General features: G+C 36.2%; 1 protein-coding gene across 2 annotated transcripts in view; it reads left to right on the top strand.

Annotated features, from left to right (window-relative positions):
- LOC149168690 (uncharacterized) overlaps positions 1–12375 on the top strand; it is a 342439-nt gene that overhangs the window by 141163 nt on the left and 188901 nt on the right. For both annotated transcript variants that reach the window (XM_089428378.1, XM_089428376.1), the window contains exons 4-5: positions 9201–9320; positions 10452–10574. In XM_089428378.1, the coding sequence (XP_089284504.1) occupies positions 9201–9320; positions 10452–10574 (243 nt within the window). The remainder of the gene's footprint in view (positions 1–9200; positions 9321–10451; positions 10575–12375) is intronic.

Raw genomic sequence — 12375 nt, 5'->3', positions numbered from 1 at the left:
TGGCAGGATGGCACGGACATGCTGATCAGGTGCTGCCCCTTTTTGCCAAGAAAAGGGGGGTGTACTGCATGGGTAGTTGACCAGTAGAGGTCAACATCTGGCTCTACTTGGGGACACGTTGCTGCTTGCAGGAATGTGAGAATCCAGAATAATACAAAAAATGCTCCACGGCATCAGATGTGTTCAATATAGCGCATACTGAGCATTTGCCTGCTTTCAGGCAAATCTGTCGGCTGCTTGTCGGATGTGCCATGTCCAATTTTGCATATGGTAGGATTCTTTCCTATTCGAAAATCAAGCTGCTCACGGCCGTCTGATGTATCAAATCTTCGTCTTATCTTCTTTCTCTTGCGCTTTTTCTTTCTGGCTGGTTGAATAACTGATGACCTGGTACTTTCTGTTTCAAAGCTATCAGATGAAGTATGTAAGATATGCGTGCTATGTCTTTCTTCATCTTGCATCTGATCTTTATCATTCTTAAGTCTGTCTGGATCACCCTCAATCAACCATCTTTCAATCGAATCAACAACCTCCCAATAATAAGATGAAACTTGTTGCAGCAAATGAGAAGGCTCCTGATCTGTTGATGTCATCTGGTTTCTTTCATCTTCCAATTGCTGAAACTTTTGAACCTGTATTCTAATGGCATCCATCTGTCTAGAGTGTTCAGCCTTTATAGCACTGATTTGTCTGGCATGATGTTCTTCCATGTCTTTTATTACTTTAACATTTTCTTCCTTTATGTCCATCAAGCAATGCTGCATAAAATTTATTTCTTCTTTATGGTTTGCTTGCATGTCAGCCACTTGATTATTATGATTGAACGTCATGATAGTTATTTCCTCATCCATAGTAAAAAACTTGTTTTGCATAGAGTCAATTTCTCTATCATGATCAGCTTTCATGGTCACCATATTTTCCTCTAATCCTGAGATCTTACTTCGCATGTCTCCAATTTCTGTTTCATATTTGGTTTTTATGGCCTCAATTTCTTTAGCATGATGATTTTGCGTGACCTCAATCTCCCTATTACGTTTCTCCAGGTGAGTGCATAAAGTTTTCACATCATTGACATAATTAGTTTGATTGTTTTCCATATTTCTTACCAGCATCATTAGATCTAATAAAATTTTCTTTTGCTCTTCCCTTTCATTGTCATTTGTCCCTGATTTTTCACTATCATGAACTTGATCTGCAGTATTCCCGGTTGATGACACATTCTGACTTTGAAATCTTTCTTCAACAGCGGAATTACTTTCTTTCTGTTCAACAATTTTAGAGGTAGAAGGCAAGCTGTTCGGATAACAATATCTATCTTCAAAAACATTGATAATATCAACCAAAGAAGTGAAAGAATCCTTAGGAAAATTGTTAAACCAATTCAAAGCATCATCTTCTAAAGAAAGGACAAATAGACGCATTTTGATATCGTCATGATTAAATTGAGGGGGTCTGCAATATATGATCATGATGCGAATAAACAAGTCAATATGCCTTTTAGCAGCGATTGGATCACCATCTGAAAAAATAGGTAATTCAGGAAGGGCCTCCTCCGGAAAATCATGGAGACGGTGAGTAAAACGACATGGTTTACATGAATAATCCATGATGAATAATAAGGGATGAGATGAATGATAGAACTAGACCTCTGCTCAAGAAAATCAAAAGATGGAAGAAGTGGAGTCGCCACTTGAACAATAAATCTGATTCCAAGATCCAAAACAGATATGAGGAAAGCTTCTTGTCTGGGAAAAATGAGAAAGTGGAGTCGCCACCCAACAAGAAACAAACCCAAGAGATGCTGCTGATACGTGATGAAAAGATGCCAAAATATTGAATCTGCCAGTTCAAATGAGAGATGAGAAGATGAGAAGATGCATGTCGATGGAACTCCAGGAACAGAAAAACTCTATCCCCGGCAACGGCGCCAAAAAATGTTGTCGCGCAGATTGACACGACAACGCTCAGACCGGGGGCTGTCACTCTGATCCCCGATCCCTCCGTTTAAGCCTGTCTCCCGCGGCTAAGGGGGGTAGTCCCTGTGAGATGATGAGACCAACTGTCGACCAGTTGGTTGGGAGACACGAGATACGATATAAAAAGCACTAAAATGATTTGATTATTTGAGCAGACCAGTGCCTTAAGAGATTATTGTTAAAATGATTACTTGTTAGATATAGAAAAATAAACCGTGAACATCAATCATTTGTCATCAAAAGGTATCAGCGAAATCACATAACCAAACGATATCCAGCGACTGAGAATTTTGAAAAAAGATAAATGCTTTAAACCACCACGAGAATCCTAGACCATTAACTAGATATCATATTTGCATCTCGACTTGAAAAATTCAGATCTTAAGATATAACATGAAAAACAACTGAAACTGGCAAAAATGATTTTCCAAATTTTTTATGTGATAAAATGAAACCTAAAAACCCTAAACCCTGATAAAAACTGCATAAAGCAAAAAATTTGAAACCCTAGATCAGAGAAAATTGAAACCCTAAGACAACTGATTAATTTACAGATTTGGCCCCTTAACAGCCAGATTCAGCAATAAGAACGGAAATATTTTAACGAAACGAAAATTTCAGATTTGTCACTGTGAAGAACTTCAGAAAATTTCTCATGCAAATCAAATAAATAAACCGAATGATAGACCTAGGATCAAATCCAACTGGGCTCAGCAAAAAATGCTTGCGGGAGTTGGCTGGTTCAGCCGAGAACTTCCCGAACGCCCACAAAATTCCTTCAGAAAATGTTTTCTGCACAGCTCAAAACAACCGTCAACAAAGAGGGCAAAAATGCTGCTAGATCTCAAACAGTAATGGAGATACCTGCCATTACTTCAGAAACCCTAACAGCACCCAAACCCCAGCAAGTGAACAAGATACCTGTGCTCACAATACTCTATAAGAAGCTAATATTAATGGCTGAAAATAACATATGCAAAAAATGAAATGATCTCACAGCATTCCAAGAAAGTAACACCAGCAAGATATGGACCCCAAAGTCTTCCTTTATTAACCAGAAACAGATTTACAAGAGAGCTTCTTCAGTCTTAGACTCACAGATCGAATGAATCTGAAATGACCACCTAAGACCCTATATAAAGGAAATGATCCCAACGGCTAGTTCGAATGATCCATGTAGAAATGATCTCGACCGTTGATGAAGATCAAGACATCTCTTGATCTCATCCGTCGATTTATTCAATTAATTTTTTATTATTATTTTTAAAATTTTTAAAATTTCTTATTATTTATTATTTTATTATTATTTTTTAAATTTTTAAATTTTTAAATTTTTTTTATTATTTTTTATTTATTTCATTTTTTTTTAAATTTTTTAAATTTCTTATTATTTATTATTTTATTATTATTTTTTAAATTTTTAAATTTTTTAAATTTTTTTTAAAATTTTTTTATTATTTATTATTTTATTATTATTTTTAAAATTTTTAAATTTAATTTTTTTTTTTATTATTTTAAATTTTTTTTATTATTTATAATTTTATTATTATTTTTTTAAATTTTTAATTTTTTTTTTTTATTATTTTTTTTTTATTTCATTTTTTTAAATTTTTTATTTATTTATTTATTTTATTTCATTTTTTAAATGGATCATCGAACTAAACCTTTGGAAACATCACCTAGGACCTAGGACTTAGGACTCATGAGGGGATTTAAAACATTTTTCGACCCTCAGGACACATTACATCATGACTTTTACAATTTACATCTTAAGGGAGAAAACCCCTTTAACATAGACCCTCATCAATCACCCAGTTCTGCGACACAACTATAATCTTAGCAGATCAACACACTAGGATTCTCCTAAAATTCCAATGACAAAATCAATCCCGGCTTTGGGGTCAGGTTTGAAGGAAAACTCTGCCGATCCGTGGATCGGTGAGACGAAAAACCTTCCGGGACGTAGATTATCATTAGAAAGTTAGGTCCACCTAGGCAAATTACATACATGACTCATGTCTGCTAAGATTATTTACAATTAATACATGCAGGCTGGGTTTACAATCAAAAAGATCAAGTTGCTGATGATGGCAGGATGGCACGGACATGCTGATCAGGTGCTGCCCCTTTTTGCCAAGAAAAGGGGGGTGTACTGCATGGGTAGTTGACCAGTAGAGGTCAACAGACCCAATATTGAATTATTAAAAAGGAGTCCCCCAAGACAATGAGTGTGTAATGAACTAGTTTAATTCTTCCCTAGGGTTTCTTAGGGAACTAGAGATTTCAGAGCAAAATTTAGTTTCGAAACAAGAATTAACTCAACCACATCTTGTTTCTCAATTAATTGAACATAACAGTATAGCATAATCTCCACTCAACAAATATAATAAGCCCACAATACAGTATAGCAATTTTGTACAAATGCAACTACACTAGGCAATAATGTAACAATTTATTGACCAACAAATCACTGTCTAATGCTAATGTTCCTAATTTAACCAACTGTATTAGGGTCAATGATTTGACGCCTTAGTTCCAGATCCAACAATACGGTTACTGAATTGCAATGACTTCACTATCTAATAACCCTTGATTCAAACCCTACCTGCAGACATATGAAGAAAAACCCTTACAGAAATGTCAACTCTTGTCTAGGTCCTCAGATTCATTTAGAAGGTGAGAAAACAACTCTTCTCACACAAGAATCTAGGGACTACGACCCTGTTCTCAATTCCGCAAATTCGACTTCTTTGAAATGTTTTGGTTGCCCTAATTTCACACACAAACTTCAAAAACTTTAGTTATTTTAGGTTTCAATACTTCCAATACTCCCTTTTCTACTACGGATAACCCTGCAGTACTTCAGACGACCCGTCTTTCTGCCAAGAGGGCTTCAGTGCTTCAAGATTCCATTGAACTAACTTTGGGCGGCACTCAGAAAACCTGTGAATAATTTGTTCTTCAATCAGAGATGGTTGTACTGGCTTCGGATGACACTAAACTTGCTCAGGGGCTCTTCTTGCACTGGATCAACCTCAGGTAGCTTGATTTCGCAAAGGGCTTCAGTATTTCTTGGAAACTCTACTATAAACTATAGGACACAAAAAAACATCCATACCCTTTGATCTGGTCTTAAAAATTTGTTGTCCTAGATGATATCGTTCCTGCTTCAATCCTTGGTCAAAGATTAGATCTCCTCAGGAAGAAATTCTCTTGCTGTCCCAGAACAAAATGAAAAAGGAAAAAGATAAAATTGAGTCACCTAGGGTGGAATCCTTCACCATCAAAATTGATAGAGAAGGGGTTTTAATGTTGAAATTGTAACTAGGGTGGGTTGTCATAATTTCCATTGTACTTGTATCAATATGTATTCTATGTAAAACCAAAAGAAGTAAAAATATTATTATTTTCTAGCATGGTCTTCATGCTTTGTTTTGGTCAAAATAAAATGTAAAGTGGCATGTTCTTTGTTAACCTTGTAAATGAAGAAAATTTGAATTTTTGACATTGTCATTTGTCCCTCCAATTTGCCAAGTCGGCTCTCCAAGGATCAAGTCGGCCTGCCTAAGAGACGTGCCTCTTCACATGAACGAACAACTATAAATAGAGCCAATTCGTCTCCATCAAGGATAGATTTCGAAGCATCTTTTTTGAGGCCTGAGAGCGAGCTTTTTGAGGCACAAGAGTGACATCCCTGAGGCACATATATCCAAACTTTCTCAGGCATATATATGAGATTCCCGAGGCATATACCATAGACTTTATGAGGCATATATCTGAGACTTTCTAAGGCATATATCTGAGACTTTTTGAGGCACATATCCCAGCTTTCTGAGGCACCATACTTCTGAAGTATCCAAGTTATTTGTGGCAATATTCTTCTATGATTAGACAAGCTTCTTGAGGCACAAATTTCTGTGGTATACAAGCTATTTGTGGATAGGATCTAGCAAGTAAACTTGTGGACAAACAATGGCATCTTGACAGACTTCATGTGGACATTTGTTTGGAGGTCTGACTTGGCATGTGAGGGATTAGCTGTCATGCTTCTACTGGTCAGTGTGTCTATGACTTTGATATCTCTTATTTTGATCTGTATTATAAGGAAAGGATTGATGGATTTTCCCTTTGTGGGTTTTGCCTTGGCCTCAGGACTAATATATGGTGTCTCTTGTCTTTTGTGCTTTGTGACCTCTACTTATATTTTTGAATGTATAATTGCTTGATGACACAATTGAATAAAGTAAATGCTAATAAGAAACAAATATACCAGTCACAAATAATTATAATTATTAGAAATTCTACTTGCATTGAAATTTCAACTCTTAAACCCCTCAGAGCTAAGCTCAATAAAACAGATGAATTGATTCACATAATGATGATTTGATCCCAACTCCTCTATTATTTATAGATTTCTCCATGGGCTTCAAGATGTGAGGGATTGTGAGTGCAACCCCTCGTTTGGGTTCTTTTGCCCCAACCGACCCAACGTTTGCCCCAAATTAAGAAAAAATGGGTTTTTATCCCTTTATCAAGACTATAGCCTACGGGGTTGGATAGGCTAATTTGTCTCTCATTAATCCTCAATTTGAAGAGGACATTACAAAGTGAAGATACCTGAAATTCTTTGGCAAGAAGAATGCCTTGGTGTAAACCATAGGCTTCTTCATGATTATTTGTCATCTTCCCCAAGTCCCATGAATACTCTAAAACTTTGATTTCTCTAAGGTCAAAAAACATGACTTTTCATTATTACTAATTATCACTTATTATTTATTTATTTAATAATATGTATATTTTTATATTCATTATATTGCCTTCTCCTTTAGGTGACAACCAAAATATGGCCCAAGATTTTTAACTACTAATGAATTTTAATCGAATCTGTCACAATATTGGTTGATTCCCTGAAGATGGTGGCAGAAACTTCGCTTTGATTCAAGTGATATATCCACTAGCAATCTTTGATTTTCTTGTAGCAAAGTAAGTTTCTCAAATAAATTTTTTAATGGCCAAAGGCCTATTTGTGGTTGATGACCCAGATCAGGGAATTTCTAAAATATTTAAGTATGTGTGGCTAAGATCCTCTAAAAAAAGATGTAGCCAATGGCAGGGATTGAAAAACTAGCTCTCATACCGAATGTGATAACCAAAATATAGGTCACCAATAAATATCCACAAGGATAGTAATTATATAAATTATATGAGCAAAAATGATATGATATGATTTACAAATGAGGGCCTTGCATACATAACTAGGTGGGAGTGCCCTTTCATGAAGAGTGATGTTTAGAAGATGCATAACCTTTCATTATTACTAATTATCACTTATTAATTATTATTTAATAATATTTATATTTTTTATATTCATTATAGAGGTAGGGGAGGAGGGATGGCAGTTTGGGGCACAATTATTTTGCAGTTTTATCTCGGAACCACCTTGTAAACCTTTGTTGTTTGAGGCTATGATGGGTGATCCATATGGCAGTAAAAGAGGATGGTTGTTGGAGCATGTGTATCAACCTTTGGAGAGACATATTGTAGTCCATGGAGGTGATTTGTGGCTGATGATGGGCTTCTCTATTCATATTCTAGAGGTGATGATTATGTCAGTGCTATCAAATATTGGATAGAGCAAGCATGTAGCAGCACACATGAGCCTTTGTGTGAACTTGGTATTCTTTTTCCATCTTCAGGAGGTCACCTCAATTTTTGGCTATCTAGTGACAAAGATTCCAATTTCCAACATGTTCTTGTAGTATGTTTGATGAAGCCTTGTTTTGGCTTGATGCCAAACACAAGGGGAGATTTCATGTTTTGTTTTGAGATGAAATGGTGGCTGGGCTCTTCTTGTTGTAGAGTAGGGTAGGAAGAAAAAGCTCGATGTTCATGATTAGTAGGCTTTATTATGTTAATTTTCCAATACCAGATCTGATTTAAATTCCCAGCAATTTATTTTATGCCCAGAAAATTTATTCACCCCAATAAATTATTTTCTGAAAATACTGTTGAATAAAAATACACTGGTATTTTAATACAACTGGAAAATCAATTACAAACACAACAGAAATTTCTGTGTCCAATTTATGCTTCATTGCATTGCTCAGAAAAAATGAGGGCTCCGTTAACAGGGAAAATGGCCCTCAGAGAAGTACAAAAATTATATAGCAAAATGGAACCTGGGAATCTTGCCCCCCTGGAAGTTTCGACCCTGTGAAAACTTGGCCTCCTGGATATTTTGGCCCCTGGAAAAATCGATTTCTCCAGCTTGCAATTCGGCCTCCTCTCTCCTAGCACTGTATGGCCTGTGCATGGGGAGAGTAACTCACCCTTCACCTGGGCCTTATGCCCACCTGTGCAACCCTCCAAGTTGAGTTGCGGCTTCCCTGCAAATTTGGTCTCCTGTCTCCAATATCTTGGCCCCTTCAAAATTCTCTCACCGGGATTTCCTTGTTGCCTTCTCTTTAGCCTCAAGTCTTTCACTCCACTTGAGAAAAACACTCTCTTAATGATCCATTTTGTCTTTCTCCTTTCTTGCGCTTTCTTTTATAATTATCATTGAGCCAAAACCCTAACCCTCAATCTCTTAAGTGATGGATGGCTAAAATTAAATCCTCACCCATTTAGAATTTGTCTTTTATATGCCTCGTGGTGACCTTTCATGTAAAGTTGTGTCTTTATGTGATGCACCTTTAATAATTAACAATTACATCTAATTGTAATGTCCTAGGTTCTATAGTGTAGGTTTATTATATTTATTACCTAAGTTCTGTCGTTTAGGTTTATTATATTTATTTAATATATGATGTTATTTTATATCATGCACACACACACAGCAATAATCACTGGAGGGAGCATGTCAAAGAAAGGTTTTATAGTAAGTTAGACATTTCTTTGAGATCGATGTGTAGCTTTCTTGCATCCATTATGTTGTGCCTGCATATCATGCAACTCCATTCAAATTGAAGTAGTGACAATCGGTTTGGCAGCTCTTAACTGCTGTTCTAAGCCTATTATGCCAAATGAGGTTCATTGACCTGCGGTCTAGTCAAAATTCAAATTATCTGCCTAGTTCTAATTAATGTTTTAATCTATTTGTCAGAGACTCAGGCTGGAGCCCATTCCATCTCTACATTACATATTTACCTGATTCTTTTCGTTCTTTCTTGCTATTATTGTTGTTTAATTTGTGACACTAAACCTTTGTGTTCAATATGTTATCAGTTTCGGCTGGAAGCTTGGAAGGGTACAATGCGAAGAATCGTCAAGGCGCTAGTTGATCAACTTATAACGTCCAATCCTTCTCTGGAGTCCTGCATGGTCAATGAAGAGAAAATGGATCAGGTTTTCTCCGGAAACTTTTAATCAAAGATCAGATTCACATTTCCCTTTTTGATCCTGTCATGGATAATTGATGAAAAGAAAGGAACTGGTGTGATATTCTCATGCTTTCCAAGGTTTTTAGTAAATCTAAAAGTTTTTTTCTTGCAACTATCTAGGTGATAAGTGTCCAATATGCAATTGACAATGACGATAAAATTACTACTAGAAACAGTTTTGAGGATGCTATCTAATGTGGTAGCATAAGGCATGAATGTTGTCTTTGAAGTTGAGGCACAAAGCAAATTTACTTTTACTAAAATGATTTTCAACCTTTCCTGGGACAAGATTGTTGGGAGCGTTCCTTGTTAACAGTCACATTCTGAGCTGAGATTGGAAACTTTCTAGGGCATTTAGTGGACATTACCTTTGTAGCATTCAATAATAGGGTCTAGGAGCATTCTCCTTAACTTGGTCAACTGCCAACTTTGTCCCAATGAATCTGGTATTTTCTTCGAGAGGACGGCAATTTGCAGCATTTTGTTTTGCTTCCAATTTCTTCACTTTCTTTATTTGGCTGATCAAACACGATTTTAAATTACTCTCAGGAGACCATATAAATTTGCTTCTTTGTCATTGATGCCCTTCATTCTTAAGTCTATGTACTTTTTTACTGATTTAAATTGGCAATTGTCATCCAAGCCCATGTGATATCTTTTTCAAGGAACACAGCAATGAAGGATTTGCAGAGAGCGAATCCACAGCTATTTATATAAGTTGTTTGAACTGACAACCAGTATTAGTTTTCACCCTATACGATACAGACACAAAATACCGTCATGACACTGCGTTTATAATTTTGAAGATCAGATTCTATGATTACCCTGGAGCAGTGGTGTCATCACTCTGGAATTGGATCGGTTTGTGTCTTGTGAACTAGGGCATGCAATCATGCATTCCATTATCCAATGGCAGATGATGTAAAAATAATGACTGTAGTTTTTTACCTGTCTTCCGAAACTCTTTACAAAGCCTTGATTTCTTATTCCTTCTGTGCTCTGTTCTTGAACTTTGAAGAACACTTTTTAATATTGTATTTGTTGCAATTATACTCCTGTAAGAAACCTGACAACATCTTGTTTTTTTTGTGCACAGCTTTGGTTAGCATGTGAAACTTGGATATTTGGAGCTGTACATGATAAAATCATGGGTGCATGCAAGCAGATGTTTGCCTTAAAAGACAAAGTGCTAGATGAAACACTAGCAAGGCTTCAGAAGGTAATGGTGTATGTGTTTTAATGATCAGGGGGTCTTTTGTACATAATGATGTTTGTTGCTTTCAGCAATACTTAACTTGGCAATCCCAGCTATGTTATTATGGAACTAATAGTAATTGTTGCATTTGAATTTGAATCATGGTTTACATTAAGGCATTTGTGCTCAATTTGTTAGTATGGGCTGTAACAATTGACATAAGTCAAAGGAATGCATAACGATATTTGCTTCTCAAAGCAGTCAAGGATACACCATATCTATATATTTGGAGCTCGTTGGCTTGGGACATAGATATTCTGAAAGCTTAGAATTCAAACCCTAACAAAATATATTAATTAAAATTTGTAGTTTCATAAAAGAATACACATCCTAATGATACATGGGAAAGAAGTTGAATGTATACTTTTATATCTATTTCTCACAAGAGCATCATGCCATCAGCTATCTTGGAGGCCTTATTGTAAATATATTATAAATCTATACTATACAGCTATAATATTTGGTACATCACATAATAAACATAATAGATTAAATTAACACAAGGGTCGTAACCCTTAGCCTTGTGACTTGTGAACAAATATTTATAACATTGTGAAAGCTCTTGGGAATCATCGCTTATATTACTAAAGTACAAAATATGTTCTATTTATCCTTTATGATTGTCCTTCCCTCCTCCTATTTGGCCTTTGGCTATACATATTTCAGATCTAATCTGAAATCTGGCCTTTGGCCATTTCAACTTTTACTGCTGACTCGGGGTCAATCTTTTTCAAAATTCTATAAGATTCCACTACAAAATTAAATAATATAATATAATTTAATTAATTTCCAACAGATGATCATAAATAGGTCAATGGCACTGCTAGGTACAATAGTGTGGATAGGTGCAAGTTCTTTGGAGAATCAAAGAAAAACGACAACAATATCATGGGGGGTGGCTTTGGCGATCATCCATCCCTGATGTACGCTCTCCTACCTTCCAGGGTCATAAGGAAGAACTTTCGGATCAATGTTTGGTTGGAAGAACTATAAGAACAAGAATATCTATTTTGAGATATGTCTTGTTGCCATGGTGTTGCAACCCTCGACTAAGATTTAGAGATGCTCGAACTGCTGGTGCGATATGATCTGTCTTGGGGATCTAAAGTGACATATCTATAAGGGTTTCTGTGGTCAATCCTGGAAGGCCTCTCAGGGTTTCATAGTTTTGATGGTAGATGTAGTGTTGCTATTTTCCTATCTCTTGGTACCTTTGTTTGCTGGAAGAACTAAAAAGAAAGTTGTACCTAGCTAGAATGTAATGTCCCCTATGGATTAATTGCCCAAGGGAGGACGTAATAGCCTATCCAACCTCATAGGCTATAGTCTTTGATAAAGGGGGAAACCCATTATCCAATGTCTGGGGTAACATTGGGTAAATTTTGGGGTAGCTGGGGTAAAAAGCTCAAATTGTGGGTTGCACACAACACCTCACATTTGATTAAGTAGGAGTAAACCCCATGAGGAAATCTATAAGTAAAGGAGAGTTGGAATCACTTTGGCATCATTGAATTGGATTAAATTGTCTCTGTTTTCTTTGAGCTTGAGGCTCTAAGGGTTTTAAGATCCCTTCTTCTTGATTAGTTTTGGTGGAGGTGATCCCACCCTAGCTAATCCCCCCTTTTTCCTTTGTCTAGTTTTGGTGGAGGTGATCCCACCCTAGCTAGTTCCTTTATACTTCTTTACATCTGTTTCGCATAACTCTCTACAATATTTTCTTCATTTGAATTATTTGTCCTTTAAGAGGAGATGTTACTGTGTTGAA

The sequence above is a fragment of the Pinus tabuliformis genome, chromosome 4_2 (genome assembly GCF_031772625.1).
Source record: "Pinus tabuliformis cultivar Carrire ecotype Pingquan chromosome 4_2, CPIR1, whole genome shotgun sequence".
In the NCBI taxonomy this organism is placed as follows: Eukaryota; Viridiplantae; Streptophyta; class Pinopsida; order Pinales; family Pinaceae; genus Pinus; species Pinus tabuliformis.
The sequence above is the reverse complement of the archived record's forward strand: the minus strand, read 5'-3'. Positions and strand labels throughout refer to the sequence as shown.